The sequence below is a fragment of the Strix uralensis genome, chromosome 6 (assembly GCF_047716275.1).
Source record: "Strix uralensis isolate ZFMK-TIS-50842 chromosome 6, bStrUra1, whole genome shotgun sequence".
In the NCBI taxonomy this organism is placed as follows: domain Eukaryota; kingdom Metazoa; phylum Chordata; class Aves; order Strigiformes; family Strigidae; genus Strix; species Strix uralensis.
The window spans coordinates 32,720,967-32,742,833 of NC_133977.1; the positions used below are offsets into that span (position 1 = coordinate 32,720,967).

Below are 21,867 nucleotides of genomic sequence, written 5' to 3' on the forward strand. Positions count from 1 at the left end.
AGAGAACATAAATTTTATGAGTTACAGTCTTTCTGCATGGGATTCTTTCCAAGAAGTGTAGCGCATTGTCCAAGATAGCAAATCAGGTTCCGATGCATTTGATGTAAACCAAGGAACAGCAGTGTAACTGAAACAGCAGGTATTTTTAAAGTGTTTTAAAATTTCTTTTCATCTACAGAATTTTAGAAAAAGGAAATTGTGCCAATCCAAGAACTAAACTAACCCAAGATTTCCATTTACTCCTTTGCTGTTTAGAGATTTATATGCCCCACTGAAACTGTCAAACTGAAATGCTGGCAACCTTGAATAAACTCGGCACTTTCAGAACAACTTTTCTTTAGGGACATATTGAGAAGGAAAACCTGATTTTAAAGAAAAAATAACAGGTCATAACATAAAGTAATAGAGCTGAAGCAGTGGACTACAACTTTGGATCATAAAAAAATCCATCCATTATTTTAACCTCTATTGACGTTAACTCATCCAGAATTTTTATCCATATAATGCCTAAGATTTAACATACTGAATCGATACGTATGGTTCCCCATGACTCCTAGCAGCTCATTTAAAACAAACAAACCAATTCAGTCACTCTATTTAGGGGTCAAATTATTGTCTGGCATGCACAATGGATTAAATAAATACAGGACAAGAAATTTCCCTTTACTGCCGGGTGCTTATTTTGCCTCTCGCTCCTCCCTGTGTGTGGGTGGTGGGACAGGTAGTGGAGAACCAGCCAGTCCCATGTGGGGCAGCCCTGCAGTGCAGCTGGGGGAAACAGAAGAGCCACAGGGAACAAGGTCACCGAGGAAGGTTCTTCAGGATCATCTCAAACATAACAGTTTAAAATAAATATATCAATGCTGAAGTGCAAATGGCAGGAATTAGAGGAGCCCTGTGGACGCTGTATGACATACCTCTTTGGTAACTTTTGTGAGTTTCCCTCCTTTTGACATCATTTATATTCCAGCATGGCTGTACTTCTTAGTTTTCTAAATTAAGCTGCTGTCTTCACACAAATTCAGTGGGAGGTATCAGGCCTTGGGGTTTCCTACAGCCGAGGGGTCCCTTCTCCATGGACTGCCAGGGAAACTGAATCCCCTTCTCCTTTCACTCATGAAAACTCCATCTTAAAGTTTTAAAACTAAAGACCTCTGATATTTTATCTTCACAGAGCAAAATTTTTAAATGGCTTCCCTTTCTTAAGGCAGATGACAGGAGGGAGTTTGGGTTTTGGTTTGTTTTCTGCATTTCCTCTCATACACAGAGCAACACTTGACAGGATGGTGTTGCTGTGACACAGAGATGTCTACGACACTTGGCCTTCAGTCTCACGCTCCAGCAACTTGCACAACCAGGACATAAGGAGGCCTCACGGGGACCGTATGTCTTACCATATGGTCTTCCCTACCCCCGGAAGGATGCTCTGGGGGTTTCCGAGCAATAGGTTAGTATACCTAGAGGGAGCATGTCCAGAGAAGGCAGAAAGACCATCTGCAGACACAACAGCATGTGCTGGTGCAACTACCTGGAGCTGGCTGTAGGCATGGTAAGAGGCTAAAAGCTCAGCATGATTTTTTGCAGTGATGCTGTTTAAAGACTAAGGCAAGACTCAGTCCAGATCTAAACACTCCCAGGGGGTTTATAAAACTTCTGCCTTTAACCAGTGCAGTTTTAGTGTCGTACAGAGGCGGATTTCATGATGTGGTAGCTAGCTGGCCTTGCGTACCTTTCAGATTTTCCAACTCATAAAAATGAAATTGTTCCTGCTTAGGCTAAGTTTATCACCGCATGGCTATCTTTTTTACTATTCAATTGGTTTTGTTTTAAGGGCAGTACATTTAATTACTTTAGAAGATGTAAATCCAAAGAAATGCAAGAAATTGGTACCACTTTTATGGAGGATTTTGTAAAGCTGAGTTTTATTTGCAAAAGCTTCAGGTTGACTTCAGTCAACAGTTGGGATGTGCTATGAAAGCAGAAATTTTACTGGGAGACAGGAAAGCTCATTGAAGCCAACTGTTGATTCTGTGTGGCTTTCTAATGTGATTTCCACATGCATATTGTGCTTTTGAAAGGTGTGGTTTTAACCACAGTGAACACACAGTGGGAAGCACAGAGCTCAAGCTACTGGGAGACTTTGTATCAATGCCAAACAAAAAAATACAATTAGACTAAATCACCTCTCCTCCACTGAATGTTAGTTGGAGGTTTTTGTCATGTCACCACGCGTTATTCAGTTATAAACCTACTTTCCTGTAACACTTAGAAACAAGGACAGAAGACAGTCTGTCTTGGTAAGATGCTAATCATTCCTATCTTCAAATAGTATTAAAATCATTGTTAATGAGTATATATCTTTTCCTGATAATCATATAAAATACATATGATATAATCAGCAGTGAAGTTTGAAACATTTTAGAAAATTTAAAGCATTAGATAAAAGAACATTAGGTTTTTGCAAGGACAAATGGGGATTCTTGGTGAGTTTGTGAGAAGAATCTTTAAGTGCCTTGATTCAGTTTTATGTATTCCTTGGTGAGAACAGCAGTCAGCTAAACATAATTCTTTCCCCATAATATTTGTCATGCATATCTAAATGCCTGTTAGAGAAAAGGCACATGATAAAAAGTAAATATCATATACTACATCAAATAGATATTATGATAATTTGGACAACTCATGACCAACAGAGATTTCTGATGGAACTCTATGCTGTAGGAGTGGTAAAAAGTAATTGAAAGAGATATCTGAAGATATGTCTTGAAAGAGAGATTAGCAGAAAAAATTGTAATTTAAAATAATAATAATCTTTTCCTTAGTTATTGTTATCATAGCTTCATGAAGACCTCACAAGCTGGGCTCTTGCTTCTCAGTATTTCCTAAACTGAAATTGATGGTAATTGATTCCTAGGCAAAATCTGAGATTGTATAGCATATGTAAGGAAATACAGTTTGGACACAGATGTGTGTAAGTAGGTGGTGTATAAATAAAATGTGTTGCAAAGAAACAAAATGTCCATGGCACATCTTGGGCATTAGATATCAAATTCCTAGGGGAGATCAGGTAGCAGGAGAGAATAGAAATGCATACTCCCTTTGAAAAGAAAAGCTCTGTTGGAGTCTTCATTTTCTCAGTTGTACTCTGATCCAAAAGAGAAAAGGAATACTTTAAATTAGTTCTTTCTATCAGGCTCAACAAATGATGTGGCTTCACAGTACAAAAGGAAGCAAGAATAATTTGTCTCATGTTTTGACTTTACACAAGGCATGTACAGAATCCAACCAGGAACTGAAAAACTGAACCAAGTTTTAGCTCAAGTTTTGTAACTGTGACAGCTTATATAATTGGCAAAAAAACGTTGGTGTTCTTTAGAAAGGTAACACATTGCGAAATAGAGCTCTTCCAATTAAAAAACAAATATGAAGACTCATCCAGACTCAGCACAGAGGGCAAGTAAAAGAAAAGCGATGAATTGTCTAAGTACTTTTCAGTAGACTTTCTGCTTCTAAGAGGGAAAATAATTTCATGTTTCTGATTAACAGTTTTTCTGAATAACTGAGTGGGGTTTGGGAATAAAGAGTTTAGCACAGCAGGCTGTCTGACGAAAAGTGGACTTGATCAAAGTTGTTCAGAAGTTAAATGTACTGTCATTAGAAACTAAATGTAATGTCATTCATTTAAAATAATTTAGCAAATTAGAAGAGTTCATTAGTGTGTGGTAGTTGCCTTCTGCCAAAACACCCTGCTGCTTAAATATGAGATTTAATTGAGAGGTATTAAAATTATTTTCTAAAAGAGGGAGTACAAGGAAATCCTGGTAATGTATTTGGTATAAGCATCATCAAATTATTTTTCTTGCAATTCTGTAATGCTTCATTATCCTTATTTCTTTAAAAAAATATAAAAAATTAAAAGAAAAATTTGGCATTTTGAATACATTACTACAGAGCAGTCAGGTCACTCAAAAAATGAACTAACCTCCAAAATCTTAACTATCCAACAACCAGTAGTGGGAAAAGAGAAGGTATGGGGGAGGATGGGGAAACTCCCCAAACGAAAGAGAAGTGACTTGATTTGGAGGTCAGACTTAGTGATTTCACAGTACATTAACTCTGTAAATTAAAAAAACAACTTTAAATAATCTGCATGTGATTACAATGTTATGCACTATAATCAGCCTACTCTGGGCAAACAGAATGCATCTCAATATATGCGAGTTGTTTTCAGGATATACCACATGAACATCTAGGTATTACTTCCCGAGCAGTTATTGCTGTTACAATTATTTTTGGCTCCAGGAATGTCAATACTGCAGATGTAGCATAGCTGGGGGGGGGATCTAACCTCAATCTGCATAGATATTTTGGCTACGGAAGGATAGTCAGCATGGAGCCTCTCAGGATAGACCGGTCTGCACTGGTAAGACCAGCACCTGAACTTTACTCTGGTAGTCTGAAGTCAACACACCCTTCCTTGCCCTCCGTGTCTGCTACCGCAGAAGGAGGACATCAAAAGAAAAGAAAGAGGCCAAAAGAGGAATTTGTATTTGCACCCACTTGCCAGTCCTCCTGTGGAAGGGCTGAGCATCTTACAGTTTTTCTTACAGTAAGTCTGAGTGACTCAAGACATGAAGTAAGATAAGAGCATGGGCTATGCCCTCAAACCTCAAACTGTCCTACGATAAACAAAAGGAAATAGCTGCCAGACTTGGTAGGGGTGGAGTAAGGGGTTGAGCCCAGAATACAGCACTGGGAGGGACTTCCCGACCCTGCTCTAAATGACAGCATATCATCTCAAGCATACATTTATGAAATTCCACCCTAAATCCCCTAGGGCTCTTCCTAGAAAGCTCTTCCTGAACCCTTGGCCAGCTTCTGCTTGTTGTCTCTTCTCCTCCCATCCTGCAGTGCACTTTCAGAAAGCAGTTGTATCGGTTTTCAGCTGACTGAATGTTGAATGACCTCAGCTCCTCTGGTCTCCTCTAGTAGAAGAAATGCTTTCCTTTCCCTCCTTGTCCTTACAGCTCCTGCCATTTGAAATACCCCCTTCCCCTCCCACTCCCCCAAATCCAGGAAAATTAGGATATGTGCAAGTGAGAGAAGTCACACTAAATGTATTTCCAATTAATTCTGTATACTTCTTATTGGCAAAATTGCTGAAAGCAAAATGAAACACAATGAAACTTGTTGGATAAATGGCATTTCATTTTCTTTTGAAGGAGAAAAATACGGTCTTTGACCAAAATCTTTCATCAGGATATAAAAGTTTCTTCAAAGGAAAGACTCTTCTTCCTTAAGGTAGGCTGCTACAGTTCCACCTTTCTGTTTGGGGTGTAAATTACACCCACCTGCTACTGAAGAAATTTAGTAGCAAAGCCATTTCTTCCCAATACCCCACTGTCACTGATACACATTTCTCACATTTCCTAATAGATAGGAAATTTAATACTAATATAACATTATGATTGAAGGTAAGGGAACTGGCACGTCAGGGAACTAACGTCTATATTTCTAAGAAAAAAAGAGTTTGTTCATGTTGTAAGTAAAGTTTATTTCTCTTTTTCTGTTCCTTGTTAGTAGTAAATATGAATGCACTACTCGTAAATTGATGAATGCACTGTATAAAATTTACTGCCAGAAACTGTAACCATGTATGACTACTGTTGTCTTATCCTGCAAACTTGACTGACAAGAACTTCAAAATGACAGCAACAAAAGAATCTAAATCTTCTAAAATACACCATTTTTCCATAAGCAATTGTAGTAAATAGTCAATAGTATTCTAAAAATATGTTTTTCCCCATAAGCCATTGTAATAAATAGTCAATAATACAACTGCGCCTTTTAAATTTGATCCACCAAGGGGTTATGATGGAAGCATACGTGACTTTGTTCACTATTATACTACATAGGATACAAATTATGATAAATGACTGAGTCAATTAGAGACATAATTGTCAGAATGGAATTATACTTTAAAAGAATAAAACAAGTATTTCTAAATTACATTAATTATTGAATTGAAAGAAATGAGAGAGACCCACCATGTGAACCTCAAGAACAGTTTCTGAAATGCACAATAACCAACATGCACTATCAGGGTATTAGGTTCAGGGATTGCCATTATTATAGGCATATTAAACAAAAAGTATCGCTATTATCCCATCTGTTTACATCATTCCATTTCTTTCAGCATAGGTAAAACAAGCAGAAGCGAGCTTAACTTTTGTTTCAAGTTAAATTTTCTCTTTATAAATGTTCTCATGCAGCAACATGAAATTTGCCTGTGAAAAACCGTTAACAGTGTATGTTTTGAATCTGGGCATTCATATAAAGAATGTAAAATCTTGCTTTGACATAATGTAGAGTTAAGGATACATTCGACCTAATACAGCTAACCAAAATGTGAACTACCAAACTCTTCTAATTTAATTTTCAACCTTAACATTTAGTTAGTTCTGCTTTTTAATATAAATATTAAAACCTAAAAGAAACTCTGTTTTTACTGAAAAAGCACAGCCTTGTTACATAGAAGCTTATCTTTCACAACTTTATAATACAACAAGCAGCTGCTAGTGGTGTCAACATATCTTTACCATCTTCCCTCCAGAGATTTTCTTTCTCTTTTCTTTTTCAAATAACAACTGACTGCAAAGTTTCTTTATCTGTAAACACCAAGAGCTAAATATCAGAAAAGATCAAGGACTCTCTGGGCCCAAATCTCCACTCAGATGTGCATGAACTCTTGTTCTAATCAGCTGCACCTGCTTTTCTGGAGACTGAGGGTGACCTTTAATTTTAGAAGAAACCATAACAGTGCTGCTGCTTTGACTTTTGGAAGCTTCTTGTGATACGCAAAATTTACCAAAACTCAGTATTTGTCAATCTATTACTGTATCTGGAAAAGTCCTTTCAGTAGAGGTGTTTCAATATTTTCAGATTCCTTTTAAACATTTATGTCACTGTGTCAACCATTGACTAATTCAATATCAGTATCAGAAGCAATAATGTCTTCTCTATATCCAGTCTTCAAAAGCACACGGTACTTATAAATTTAAGATAACCCCCTGAACATTAGCACTTTTATACCAAGACACCCAAACTGCCTTACCACTGCTCCTGTTGAAATAATCTAATAGAAATAAAAATCTTGTGTTACTGTATCTACTCCCAAGAATCTCACTGTGTCTGTGATCACAAAGCATAGAATAATTTAATCTTAAATCATATATGACCCTGTTCAGAAAAGCACAGACACAGAAATAATCAATTTAGCTGCTTCTTTCTATACAGAATTACGTGATCAAGAGTTACATTTCCAAACAGACAAACAACATTTTGTGAGCATTATGTCTTCAATATGCATCTGATCCCAAACACCTACACAGACAATCAGGTCTTCAGAAGACTCATTTGGAGAGCACACAGCATACCTATTGTATGACAGCCAAGTCTGACTAGCCAGGCCAATAGAAACCAACTCCCTAATGCCTACATCATTAAATATATCAGAACAATAATTAAGTTATTCCTTGCTGCTTCAGTGGAAGACAAAAGGAGAGCAATGACAAAGTCTGATCAGACATGAGAAACACATTCACCAGAGACACAATGGACAGACCAGTACCAGAGCAGTATGACTAGCTCTTCTCGCTGGCATCAGAGGCAGTTCTAGTCCAAGGAGTCAGGTGGAGATTCTCACCCTGTATTCCCAACTCAAGCCTGACATCCTCATGTGACTCAGTTCTTTTCCATCATTCTCAGGTTTTCGGGAAGACAGGAAACCATAAGTCTTTGAAACTGGTTTTCCCCTAACACAACTTTAGGATGCCAAATACTCTACTGATGTTGTTTGCAGCTACTTGCACATGGTGACCCTGAATAAAATGAAAGAACATAGGGACCATGGTCTGTTGAGGCTGGCGCTCCAACATAACATTCCTAAAATACCTAAGACACTGAGCCTGAAGGCTGTCTGAGTGAGGTAGGGAAGTAGCCATCAAAATTAGCTTGGATGAATGACATGCAGCTTCCACCTGCCCCTCAAAAAAGATACAATCATCATCTACATGTTCATTGTTACTTGGATGATGAATGGCAGAACAAGCAGAAACGAAGTACAAAATGCTTTAAATGTACTCAAAGACCAAGTTAGGTGTGACTTTTGCATATTTCTTTTGAGAGCTACAGTAAAGAACCTACAGTGCGGTCTACAGGGAATCTGGTGAGATGTCTTCATTGGCCAACCACAAAGGTAGAGTACACAAGAAAAAGGAGCTACCCCACATCTCCCTAAAGGACCTTGCAATGGGCTCTGGCTCACGACAAACCTAGAATCATCTCCACTACAGTGGTCACTTTGCAATGTGGATATACACAGCCTGCAATCAAAACATACAAATGAATGCCCACTGGATAACATTGATATTTGAATTTAAGAATAAGCTTTCGTAAGCTGAAGATGTGTCTATATTTTTGTTTCTTGTTGATACTAGATAAAAGAAAAAGGAAGCACTGTAAAAGCTTTTTCCTCTGGAAGTACAAGGAAATAATTGTACGACGTTAGAGCTGGAAGTCTACCTATCTCTTGATATAAAAGAAAGGTGAGAAAAGATGCTGAAAGGTACAGAATGCACAGATTGGAAGGTGCCCAAACCAAGCCCAAAACAGAGCAGATCCTGAACAACCTGTTCCTAAGTAACTAAAAGAAAAGGGATATCAAAACCTAATGAGGGAAGAACAGGATTTGCTCACACCTCACAGGCTCACTTTCAAAGGTGTTGTTCAAGACAGGGGGTGTAAAGAAGAGAACCATTACAGCTCCCTGCTACACTAGTGCTGTTTATGGCAGCTCTGACACGACATTATCACAACTCCAGCTGAAGTCTAGCAGTTGATGGAATCCCTGCAAAACAGGTCTCCTTTTGGGTGCTGGAAGGAATATTTGTAATTGGCTAGATGCCACTTTTGAACCTTTGAATGAAGTTCGGGTCCTGCCCATTTTGTGCCAAAATGCTTCTATGCTTTGTAGGGAATACAATCAATTGCTACTTGTCAGATTGCAAGATACGAATTGCCACGAGAAAGTACATCATTGTACATGATGTTAGGAGTTGTTGGGAGGGAGGTGTAAGAAAAGAGGGGGATGCTGAAGTTCACCGAATCTCTCTGAAGACAGTCGCAAGGAGAGCAAATCTGTCAAAAAGCTGCTGTGTGGAGAGAGCAAATGGCACTTCCTAATGCACTAGGAACTGGGGGTTGCACCACGGTGGGGATATTCTCCTGGACTGCTCAGCTCAACCATTGCATGATAGGTATGTTTAAGTTAAATTAGACTCTCCAGATGCCTCAAGGTTGTAACAAACCTGTCAAATCCTTCAGTTTATCTTAATAGGTCAGGCTTAAATCAGCACAGTCTAGGCGCCAACTCATAAGCGGATCAGCCAGGCCTGCCTCAGGGATGGGATGAGCATTTGGCAGCAATAACAGCTTCAGCCATGTAATTTTTATCCATCACCACTAGTCTATCAGAGCTCCAGGCCACCAACTCCTCCTAAGATGAATTCCAAAAGGTTTTAGGCTGGACACAGAGATAGGAATGAATACAGAGATGCAATCACCTTGAGAGATTTTACGTACCTACCAATGGATACGCTACCGTGGTCGGGCAATTAGTAAGCGGATGGGTTTCTGTACCACAATTTTGGATCTGGGAGCCATTAAGTCCATGCAAGTCCTGCTACAGGCACGAAACTTCTGGGCCAGGAGACAAAATAACCTTTCCACTTGCCTGAATATATGTGCACTTCATCTGATAATATTCACATCTCTTTAGCTACATTATAATGAGGTTAAAGCAAGAAAAGATTTCCCCACCCCAAATATTACAAATGTCAGTAATGAGAACAGTAAAAATGTCACCACACAGAGAAAAGAGTGAAATTAGCATATTTAGAGAAGTATTATACCCATGAGTGAAATAATGCAATCAGCTAGCTGCAAGATAAAGCTAATTTGGTTTCCAACAGTTTATCAACAATGCACTGCTCCTTTACATTAACAAATTTAAATGGTACCATATCCTGCAAACAAGAATAATTCACACAGAATATTACACTGTGTTAATTAAATAGCTGGAATAGAAAAGGTCAGGCTATGACTGAAAGATGCGCATATGGGTTGTGAAGCTATGAAAAGATGGAGCGATTTCAAATCAAGCAATTAAAATAAATTATTTAAATCATGATTAAGTCAACAGTAAATACACCTAGATTTTTCTGAGCCTATTTTGACAGCTCCTTTTTTCAGTCGCTGTTTCTCAGGAATTTCTTGCTGATCCACGCAAGAGCCAAAATATCTTTAAACCCATCATAAGATGAGACTAAGTTACCAAACAGTTATCCTGCTTATATTCAAGTTTTCATTTTACTATGCAGTAAGAGGCAAGAGGCAAGTTTTGCAGTTAAAGGACACTGCAAAGCCCCACTTGCCTTATTTCTAGATGGGTTTCCTGCCACTAGAACAACCAAGAAACCCCCACAACTACTACAGTTAATTGAAAAATGTTCAAAGAGAGAAGTATTTTTTCACTTTGTTTACTTCTGCAAATGACAGCACTTTGTCTTTGGCATCATGCCACCAAATCAATTAAATTATAATAGTAACAGAGCCATTTAAAATTGAAGGAACATTCTGGCATGGGCTAAACTATGCTGAGCTGGTAATGTATGAAGAAGACCTAGTAAAACAGGGAATTAATCTACTTGGAGCCCCAAAGCACTATTGGAATATGCATCCATCGGAACCAAATCTGAATCTCGTCCAATATTTTTACTGTATTTTTGTCACTAAAGTTGTACACAGCAAGCTCAAATTTTGTTACTATCCGTATGTCCCCTTGCTATTAAATTGTGCATGAATTTTAATTTTCCTGGGGAATTTCCTGAACTTTTCTAGACCAAGTCTCATTTTCTTTTTAACCATAGTTTTGCTGATTTCAGTTGGTATAAATGTCCTTTTTGCACCTTCAGTGCAACTTCTAATTTGAACCTCAGTCTAGCAGAGCTGTGTGGGCTAAACAAAATGCAATGTCCGTATGTTTTGGGAAGAATCTCCTGGGAATGTGTGTGGTTTTGGCTGCAAAAACGTGGGACAGGCACCATGTGTGAAATTCAGTTATGCGCTGCCCAGCGCATCCCCAGTTATGACGTTAACACTGGATTTAAAACCAGCCCGCGTGGATCCCACTGTTCAGCTCTCTCCAATTACGTATACTGGCATTAATCAAGCCAACTTCCAGACTTTGTGACAGAATGCCTAAGCAAGCCAAACTGAAACACCTAATTTTTTCAGGGAAGATGAAGCACTGCGCAGCATACGAGCCATTAATTTTATGACAAGTGCAGATGGTAGATATACAGCTAAATACTCACACAACCTAATGGAATGAATATATACTTCAACTATTTAAATGATGATAGTTTCTAATGAGCTTAGTGTAGCCCACATGATGGTATGTTCACGCGAATAATTTTTAAATGGATTTCGGTGCAGGCTGTAACTGAATCCTATTATTTTTTTCCCCCCAATTCGGACCGTGGCTGATTTGTATTCACCTGGACACGGGCCGATTTACTTGTCCCTTGGAAAGGAGAGACACCCCAGAGCGGCTCTGCGGCCGCGCTTCCCTGCGTGGAGGTACCCTCGCTCGCTGTGGGGCCAGCCGAGCTCTGCCCTCCGCGCCCGCAGCGGTAACGGGCCTACGCCCGCCAGGGCCGTTTCGGAGGAGGAGCTGCTGAGCAGAGGCCTGGAGACCCCCGCGGCCTGCAGACAAGCCGCGCAGCCGGGCCCGGGCCTCGCCACGCAGCCGGGCCGCGCTAGGCCGCAGCACGGGGGGCCCGGGTCGGGTCGGCGCCCTCCGCGGCTGGGCGGGCGCGGAGCGGCGAGGGGCACCTACCCGGCGCGGAAGGACGGCAGCTCTCCGCCCCGGCCATGCTCCGGCGGCTCTCCCTGCGGGGCGGCTCCGGCGGGCTCAGCTCGGCACCGCCCGGCCCGCCGCGCGGGGCGGAGCCGCGGTGGCAGCGTGACGGCCGGGGCTGACGGCGCCCCCGAGGCAGGGGCTCCCCGGCCCCTGCGGCGACACCCGAGCGGCCCTTGACCCCCCCGCCCCGCCGGAGCGGGTCCCTGGCCGTCCCGGAACCCGAGACCCCTCTCCCCGCAGCGTGACGGCCTGCGGCTCCCGGGGGCTCCCCCGCCCCCCCCACAGGCCGCGGCTCTCCGCCGGCCCGGCGCCCTCCCCGCAGGCAGCGGGCCCGGCTCTCCTCCCCGGCGCCGCTTCCCTCCTCCCCTCGCCGGCAGAGGAAGGAGGCGGCCGCCGGTCCTCCCCGACCGCGCATGCGGCTGTGCCGGGCCGGGGCAGCGCCGTCGCGCTCGGGGGCTGAAGTGTGGGTGTCCCTTCCCCCGGCCCTGTCCCCTCCTCCCCGGCGGGCCCCCGTCAGCGCCCCCGCAGATGGGCTTAGGCTGGAGCAGCGCGGAGGAGCGGCAGCCCCTCCTGCCGCCGCCGCCGCCACCGCAGCAGCAACGGCGGCGGCCGCAGCCGCGGGGACCGGCGGGGGGCCCGGCGGTGCCGGCGGCGGTGCCGGTGCCGGGGCTGGCGCCGTTGGCGGGCCGTGTCTACGGGCGGCGGTGGCTGGTGCTGCTGCTCTTCTCGCTGCTGGGCTTCGCGCAGGGCCTGGTGTGGAACAGCTGGGGCCCCATCCAGAACTCGGCCCGCCTGGCCTTCGGCTTCAGCGGCTGGGACATCGCCCTGCTCGTCTTCTGGGGGCCCATCGGCTTCGCGCCCTGCTTCTTCTTCATGTGGCTCATGGACAAGAAGGGTGAGCGGGGCCGGGGGCGGCGGGGCCGGGGGGTCGGGACTCCCCGCCCCGCTCCTGCGGCTTCTCCCGGGCCTGGCCGGGTGCCGTGGCCGTGACCCGCGGTGGTCCTGAGGCCGGGGGAGGGGGCGCCGCCGCCCGGGGACACCCGTTGCCCTCGGGGCTAGTGACCTCGGCCTTAAGAGGGGATGAGTAATACTTTATTTTCAGTACACTTCTCAAACAAAGGCACATCAAAAGCCATTCCCAGGGAAGGTATGCAAGCTGTTCCTAAAGCTAAGGGGAATTACGGCATCATGGCTGAGGTGTGGGTCTGGAGGAGATAGCTCCAGTCTGGCATGGCCATGCGGGTATTGGACCCGGAGATGGTCGTGTTCTCTGGTAATCAGCTGTGAAACAAACACCCATGTTGATGGTTGGATCAAGTAAAGTCAGCGGTCAGGGTGGCCGCTGCATCTTGAAAGAAATGCTTCATTTTTAAAAGCAAACTGGACATGAAGTTGGTGGTTAGCTTTTAGTTGCACTAGGGGGATGCAAAGATAGAGAACCTAAACCAGAAGTTGCGCTTCAGGATTTCAGAAGATGAGCACGAGGGAGAGTTTCCTAATTTGTTTTCAGGCCATTGCGTCTCGGTAGCAAACTACTGAAAATGGCGTTTGTCTCTGGAGAACTTCTCCAGGGCCTGTGCAGTTCAGCTGTGGTCACCCCAGGGACTGCTCTGGTGAGGTCAAGTACCTCTGTTTGCAGATATGAGCTTTTGGGCCTAAATCCACAGAAGCATTTAGTCTTTTAACTCCTGTTTAAACAGGCCTCTAAACAGGAGATAGGAGCCTACGTACCCTTGTGGCTCCCGATGTTAAGTGCTACTCATTCCATTTATTTAGGAATTAATAGCTCATTTGTGGGGAGGGGGGGGGGAAAGTGAAGGCAGGCAGGGAGAAAAGTTGTATCTGAGAAGGCCTGTGTCTAGAAATTGGAATTGCTTTTCCTAAAACTGAAGAGGTGTTGGGGGAATAAAACCTATTGGGCTGAAAATACGTTCTCCAAATGAGTCCATGGTGGCTGTACAGCCAGTCTCCTCTCAAGCAATTTAGACTTAAGTCGATGTCTGTCTAGACTGCTGTATAATAGTGTTGTTAATTATCTTAAAATTAAAGTACGTTTTTTTGTTTTGTACAGTGAAGACATTAACTCTGCTCATGGTATGAAGGAAATAAAGCTAAACTTGAACCTATGCTTGTAGAACTGAGTGTATTTTTATTTCTTCATTTTCTACAAAGTTGATTTTGAGCAATGCAAAAAAAATACTGGAAAAGTTTTGAAGTAACTTATGGGAGAAGAAACATAAGTGTTTTGTTGTTTAATGTGATTAGTTATGTAGTTGCTGGATTTCTTGGTTTCACACGTAGCTTGTTTTAATGAGAATGTGTATAGAAGTGTTTTCCTCATTACCTTAGCTGATTGCTTGGGTGTTTTTTTTAAATTTCCATGTTCACAGGAGATATCAATATGAACTACCCCTTTGCTCTTGGTTTGATGCTTGCCTTGCTGAGAGAATTTCGGTTGATAGCCTAAATAGAGCATCTCAACTCATTGGCTTTTTGCATACAGAGTATATAAGGGCTTTGGAGCATGTTCTTTGCTCAGCAGCAGATTTTGTGGGGGCCCTGTTGTGTTTCATGCTGTTTTTCGAGTCTGGATGATTGCCACAGAGAATGGGGTGATGTTCACTTTGGAAGTGACAGCGAAGTCCTCACCACTTGGTTTCTCACAGAGAAAAGAGGAGAGCTACTGCTGCCCAGCTCTGCTGTGGGGCACGTTTCCACTGGAGCACGTTGCAGGGAGGTGTCTGCTCTTTGGAGTATGTGTTCCGGCAGGAGTGTGATTCTACTGCTTTGAAGCTGTAAAGTTGGTTGGGTCTGGCTTTGGAAGGGCAGTATGTCACTTGCTTAGGGGTACAAATGCTTGTTGTTACACCAAATTTACTCTCTGTACCAAAAATATAGAGAAATGACACCATTTACTCTCTGGCTTCGATCATCTGTCATTGGAGTTAGCTAGCAAAGGAACTGTCAGGAAGAAAATGTATTTGTGAAGTGTCAACATATAAAACCTGGCACATATCAGAAGTATGACACTATAGATGACGCGTGTCAGAATTTGAGAGGAGATTCTGCTGTTAGATAGTCCTATACTTCACAGTCAGAGGTATATCTGATATTGATAAGTAGCTGCCTGCTGTCAGTGAAGTCTGATTTTTTTGTTATGATGCTTCAGACGAAGTCCAAAAGTACTTGTCTTTTTGGGTTTTAGTTGTTTATTGTAGCATGTAGTTTGAAATATAAATCTGTTTCCATACCAAACTTCTGCTGTTATTATTTTTGTGCCTGTTCCTTATTTCAGTACTGCTTATAAGGGTTTGGTAACTTTTTTTAACCTTTTAACTAATTAGAAAATAATCAGCAATAGGTATGTTAATAATCCTGTTTGGAAGAAACATTTCTTGGGCTGCGTGATTTAATTCCATCACAGCTTCTCAGAGAAATGTGGGGTCTTCTATGAAGAGGGGACAGCAGTGTTTATTTTTAGTAAGAGGTATGCTAAATAAGGTCCAAATGATCTGTTCTTCAGTTCTGTATGGAAGGGATCTAGGATGGAGAAATTGTGATTATTTTTTTGTTGTTGTTTTCTAACTTCAAAGGGTTTCTTGGCCTTTGTGACCTTTTCCCTCCTGGCCTGCCAAGTGTGTCTCCTGGATTTTTTGTGGAGGTCTGTTTGCAGTTGACACAGGCAATGCAGTTGGAGAATGGGAGGAATACATGGGCTGGGAAGGGTGTGCAGATGGTGTCACTTTTGGCTCCCTGGGGAATTTTTGCAGCAGATACTACAGGCAACCATATGTGTCCCCCAAGGACTGATGACCCAGAATGGATGTTGGTGTCAGAAGCAGCATGACAAACAGTCTTGGTTGGCTTAAGCTCATGTTCCTGTGGATCTATAGGGACTTCCTGTTTTTTATGAAACTGAGGGTGGGTTTTCATCAGGAGTGTGGTGATGGTCTTCTCAAGGCTGTGATTGAAGAAGAATCTTACTTGAAGGTCTGAACAGACTCAGAAGGAGTAGAAATTTTTTTTAAGGGTGTTAACACTGTATTTTAAAGGTCTCTGAGGCATTGGAGGAAGCCTGGATTTAGCTGGTGTTTCTGTAGGGCGTTTAAATTGAAAGCTAGTTTATAGGTTTTGCTCAGCTCTTGTCATTCTCAAAAATACATTCATTTTCAGACACTTAGCAAGGCTTATGTATCACAGCTGGAAGTTCTTTGGGGAGTTAGCCGTGTTCCCATTCCTGGCTCCCAACTTTCCCTGGTTGAATGGAGACTTCTGCCAGGGTGCTCTTCCTCAGGAGCCTGGGGAAGCTTTCCATGCTCCTTGGCTGGCTGCTGCAATAGGGACAGCAGTGGCATCCATGACGTTTCCTATTCCTATTCTGGGATGGGTGCATGTTGAAACTCAGGAATTATGTTTACGTGTGTCATTTTTGAGTATGTGCCATTTTGAAGTGGCTTTGAACACCCTTTTCCGTAAGTAGAATTACAGGTGTTGTCTTGATTGGTTGGTTTCTTAGTGAAGACAGGTTAAAAATGGAGTGGGCTGTGGAGCTACATGTGTCTGATCTGGTGCATTTTCTTTAGCAATAGGATTAGAATCCTTGTTTAAATGATAATTACCTTTAGAGATTCAATAAGACTGAAATTAAATGAGAAATGACTTCAGTGTGCTGTTGGAGGGACCCTTGTTGTTTACATGATTAAAATTAGCTACAATTTGTCACATGATGCTTGAGTGTTTATGGATGTTTTGTGCCTTGAGTGTTTCATTTCCTGGGAACTGTAAATATAAGCATACAGAACTGTTAGGATGTTTATATATCTAACTCAAAATAGAAAGCTTACATAGTTCTATGGATCTGGTTCACTGGGTTTTTTTATTAGTTAAGTTCATAACATTGCTAAGTGAGACCTAGAAGCAATATATAATGTCAGTCTTCATTATGTTCCCATATAAGCAAGAAGAGGCAATAAAGAATGAAATACTTTATGATAATTTACATTAAACAAATTGAATAGAATGGTGATATTTTTCATTAATTTTTGGAATACAGTGAACACAGTTTTATATTGAGTTTGAAGAAATGTGACATACTACTTGTAAAAGTGAAATGTGATCTATTTCTTGGTCCTTTGTATAAAATGATATATGCTTACATGGGTTGCATAGACATTCTTAGTAACTTTATTTTGCTGAAATTAAATTTACATAGCATTGTTATCCTAGTGATTAAATTATGAAGCAGAGAGAAGACTTCAATAATCAGATTTTGGTTTTTAATGGAGATTGGCTTATCTCTTGAAACCATAAATGCTTTTACTTGTATGAATAGTTTTTCCTTTCCTGAATATCAAACTCTTGATTTCATTGCTGTCTCATAAATCACACTTCTGTTTCCTTCTCTGAGACATTTGATAGTTCTTATCTCTTCCACCTGGGAATTTTGAGGTTAAATCCTTTAATATAGTCTGACAAAATAGTCATGAATATTGAGTATGAGTACTAAATCAGGCCTTGCTAATATAAAAATGTCTTAATAACTATTCTCTGTATAAAATACATGCAATGGATAAAGAGAATTCTGCAGAGCAGCTTTCATATTTGAAGTTCCCAGATTTTCACTTTGTGCTGCATGCATGGAAACTCAGATTTTACTTTCAGGGCACTTTTGGACTCCTCTAACCCACATCTAGGGTCACTGGGTCAGAAGGGAGAAGGCTTCAAGTGAACTTGTTCTCACACTAGATTTTCATCTAGGAATTGTTTGTGAAATGCTTTTGGGTTTATTTTGAGAGATGTGAAGGTGGGTACAGAGAGCAAAGAGGAAGCAGGTGGTTGTTCCAGAAGTCAGTGGAAACATGAATGATCAAGTGAAGCCAACATATGGGGAAGACTTTCTTTCTCTTAAGTGTTTCCATTGCACTTGGCATCTCAGGGTCCTTGTCTGTCATTCAGGCTCTCAGACAACATGGTAGTAAATATAAATCAGACCATGTTACTAATATCTTAGAAAAATTGCAGCAGGTCTAGTTGCTGATAGGTATCACTGTTGGTATAGATGGATAGGGTGAAGTGCTTTCCATGGTGACACTCACAAGAACATGCAGAGTTTATAATGGAAATATTCATATTTCTGTTGTGTCCCATACAATCATAAACACATGGGGTTTTGATTAACAGAAGGAGGACAAAAACAGGTGAATCGCAAACCTTTAAAGTTTGGGAGTTTTCACCTTGTGGTGAAGAAACACATTTTCAGCTCCTTTTTGTCATGATCTCAGAAATAGACTTTTCTTATCTCAGATGCACGACTGCAAGATATGTGGCCAGTATTTCAAAATGACCGATTTGATAATTCATGGGTAAAGTTCAAGCGTGAGCCTCAGCTAAAGATGCCTAGGATAAGACTCAGCGTAAGGCTGTAAGACTTTAATATAATTTGGTGAGATCAAGCTAAAGGATTTACACACTTCAGCAACACAAAAAGTTTATACAGACATTATGGTTTTGGTAGGTTAGTACAGCCTACAGGAAAGAAGTGCCCATGGGAAAACTTATAGGTGTGGAAACGTGGGTAGAATGGCAAGGAGCCAGTGAGAAAGGAGAAGTGTGATGTTTGTGGTGCTTGACTGATATATGCTGGTATTACAGAGAGCAGTCTTATCATAAACAACTGTTTCTACTCGGTAGCATTTATGTTAATGGCAAAGGTCTTGTTAACTCCAACAAGAGCAGCAGAAGGCTCTCTCGGATTTAATGAAAGCTAAATGTGAACTTAGTGCTTCACTTTAAAAAACAAAAGGGGGGTGGTGGTGGAAAGAGAATGCCTTGACTCATATGAAGTGAAAGCTCTATGTATTTGGTGAAAAGACAAGTGACTGATGCACTTCAACCAAAGCAGAAGTTTGAAGGAAAATACCTGTTTTACCTCAGTCTGTTCTCTCATATCCTGTGGAGATCTGCTGCATACTATGAACGATGCATATTTCATTGTCTCGTAAGTGATACTAATCCACACCTATCAAATTCCGTGAAAGGGATTAATTTTCCTAAGCTAACAAATCTTGGAAGAAATGAGGTGAAGTGTTGTTTTTCACGTGGAAAGATGAAAGAAGCAATTAGAGAGCTGAATATAAGTAAATCCCACTAGAGCAGATATTTGATCAGCTTGATTTTACAAAACTTACTTTGATGAGTTGCTGGTGTGTGTTTGTGTAGCTATACTTTTCCACCATACCATCAGAAGAAAAGAAAAAGGAGGACTGAATGAAGCTTAGCTTTTGTTGCTTAATTTTTATGTACTGTGGCTGCATGAAAGTCCACAGAGCACTTGAGCAAGTGCTTGTAGAAGTGAGGACTCATTAGAGAATTGATTGGCCCACCCTCACTGGAGTCAGGCATGCTGCAAAAGACCACTTGAGATACACAGAGTGATTAGCAACATAGAGTGGTTTAATTAGGATCTGATGAGTTGTATTAACTTGATGCCACTATGATTCATCATAGCAATACTAGCTTGATTGTTAGCAGTACTTCCCATACCTCCTGATGGGCCACGTTGAGTTGAAAGCATCAATCATGGCTGTAGACAGATGTCCTCTTCTGGAGCTCGCTCCTTCTGTTAGATGGTATCACCTCCTGTCTCTTTGTACCATGTTTCCACAGACATTTCTCTTTGTACTGCTGCCCTTCACACAACTGCCATGCTCGTTGCACTCTTCGCACGCTTCTTTGCAGCTGTGGCAGTGGTGCTAGGACAGCTGTTTGAAACACCACATACTGAAGAATATCAGGAAACTGCATGCTGGATTTAAAATAACTTTTTCATGATGGAAAATAAAATCCTAATGTGTTTGCATAGCTCATGTGAGAATAGTAACAGCCATGTTATCTGAGGATAACATTATCTGGAGGCTTTGGTGCACTGAGCATACAGGCACAGTGAATGTGGGGTATGTAACTTGTTGTGCCTTGATGTTGACAAACATGAATATGGAAATCATTTATCAGTGTATAAATACGATCCCTTACTTTCATTATGCAGCTGTTAACACAAGCAGAGTTAAAGCACTTAAGCATCCTAGAACTGGGTCAGGACGTAACTCCAGTTACGAAGGTATTTTGTCAACAGTAGCTTTTGAAGTTAACTACAGAGAGCGTGATACCAGGGCAGCTATGTGTTGATATCTCCCTGTTGTATGCTCATGTATTTTTTACTACCCCTCATAACCTTCTCTTGACCCACATTCTTCCTAATCTGACTGCTTCCACTTCTCCGTCTCCTGCCGTAGCTGTGTGACTCCTTGTTGTTGTGGTGTGCCCATCTTGTCCTCCCATTTCCCTCTGTCCTCTACTTCTCCCTCTTTTTGAGGAGTAGAAGAGGTTGTATGCAAGAAGCTCAGGATTCGAAGGAGTGAGAGCAGATGTGAGAAAAGCCCTTGGATAGGTGGGAAGAGATAGAGAGGAGGGCAGAGTATGGGACAAGGTAGTAGGTGAAGCATGGGAGACAGGGATGCAGAAACAGGATCTGGTGCTGGAGGGCAGGGAGTGGTGGGGATGGGAAAAGTGGAGGAACGAGATGAGTAGGAGGCACAGGGAAAAGGACGCCAAGCGAGCAAGAGGCGGTAGTGAATGTGACTTAGGTAGCCAGCACCAAATGATGGGGTGGTGGATGCCTGCACCCCTCCTGGGCTGCCTGCATGGCACCCTGGCCACAGATCAGCAAGCACAGCTTCTGTGAACTGGCTTGAGGAGCGCATTTAAAACCAGGAGCTGGGAAGTCTCTTTGAACGCAATTGGCCTTTTTTCCTATTCTAATCTCCAGCAAGGCCCCAGTCTTTTGCTCTGCACAACCCAACCTCTGAACTCCGCCTGGCAGTGCCTCTTGTTGGCCAGAGGGTGTATCGGCCCTTCCTTCACCGTCCCCTTTTCCGAGGTGCCCCCAGCCACGGTCGCCTGCTCCCTGCGGGGCTCCCCAGGCGCCGCCGATGCGGAGGAGGGTGGCTGCTCCTCTTGTGTGGGTTTAGTGGTGATGGATGTCTGGCCTTGTGATGGAGGCACGAGTGGGATGCTGGGGATGTGGCCTCTCTCGCTGGTGTCTCTCCCCTTCTGGAAAGCCTTATGGAACAGGACAGAAAATGCTAAAATACCATTACGTTGTCCACTGCCTTGCTGCATTTTAAAAGCATTTAAATTTTGCCAATCTCCTTTCTTCTAGGAAGTTTTTAACAGTGTGGCAGCTGTGCTGCATAAGGGTAGCTGGTGCTAACTTCTATAACATAAATGACAGCAGTAAATCCACTGTTATCAAAGTCCTTTGGGTTTTCTTGTAGATTTTTATTATGGAAGTAGTAAAGTACTTAGGAAGGTTGTATTGCATTCATTTTGCTAGCTGTGTGTTTCTACTGTATTTATAATTCCTAGCTATTAGTTTAAAATTCTGTTAAAAAGAAAGAAGAGTAGATCAGGTTTTGGCCTGCAAAAGCTGAATCTGCTTCCTTTAAAGAAAACTGAGTCTGTTTCCTTTAAAGAATTAATATGATATTTTTATTTTTCCTATCGGAATAAACTAAGTATGAACAAAGAAAGACTATTTTCATTTGGTAATGCTGAACTAACGGCAGCTTTACTGATTTCTGAATTCCAGTAGCAGCATTATCATTACATAAACAAAACAAATTTTATTCATTATTTTTGGCCGATGTTGTTTTTAGGAGTTAGTTGCATGTTATGTTTTAGGAGTGAAAAACAAGTCTGAAGCGAATGCAAAAATGAGGTTCATTACTTGTTAATAAAGTTCAGATATTTTCTGCATTGCCAATTTCTACCTATTTTTTTCTTCTGGTAAGAAATACCTTGCTTGTGGGAAAGGAGCCATGTAAGCC

The 21,867-nt window shown here is 42.0% G+C and overlaps 2 protein-coding genes across 4 annotated transcripts in view; one reads left to right on the plus strand and one right to left on the minus strand.

Moving 5' to 3' along the window:
• The window catches only part of HSPBAP1 (HSPB1 associated protein 1), a 37,812-nt gene extending 25,497 nt beyond the window's left edge, over nucleotides 1–12,315 (minus strand). The window contains exon 1 of one of the 3 annotated variants that reach the window (XM_074873585.1): nucleotides 11,960–12,315. In XM_074873585.1, the coding sequence (XP_074729686.1) occupies nucleotides 11,960–11,996 (37 nt within the window). In that variant the 5' untranslated portion in view covers nucleotides 11,997–12,315. Of the gene's footprint in view, nucleotides 1–11,618; nucleotides 11,855–11,959 lie in introns of those variants that run through there. The other 2 variants (XM_074873587.1, XM_074873586.1) reach the window with 2 other exon arrangements.
• Nucleotides 12,316–12,419: 104 nt separating this feature from the next.
• The window catches only part of SLC49A4 (solute carrier family 49 member 4), a 71,095-nt gene continuing 61,647 nt past the window's right edge, over nucleotides 12,420–21,867 (plus strand). The window contains exon 1 of the mRNA XM_074873601.1: nucleotides 12,420–12,878. Coding sequence (XP_074729702.1) covers nucleotides 12,512–12,878 — 367 coding nt within the window. The 5' untranslated portion in view covers nucleotides 12,420–12,511. The remainder of the gene's footprint in view (nucleotides 12,879–21,867) is intronic.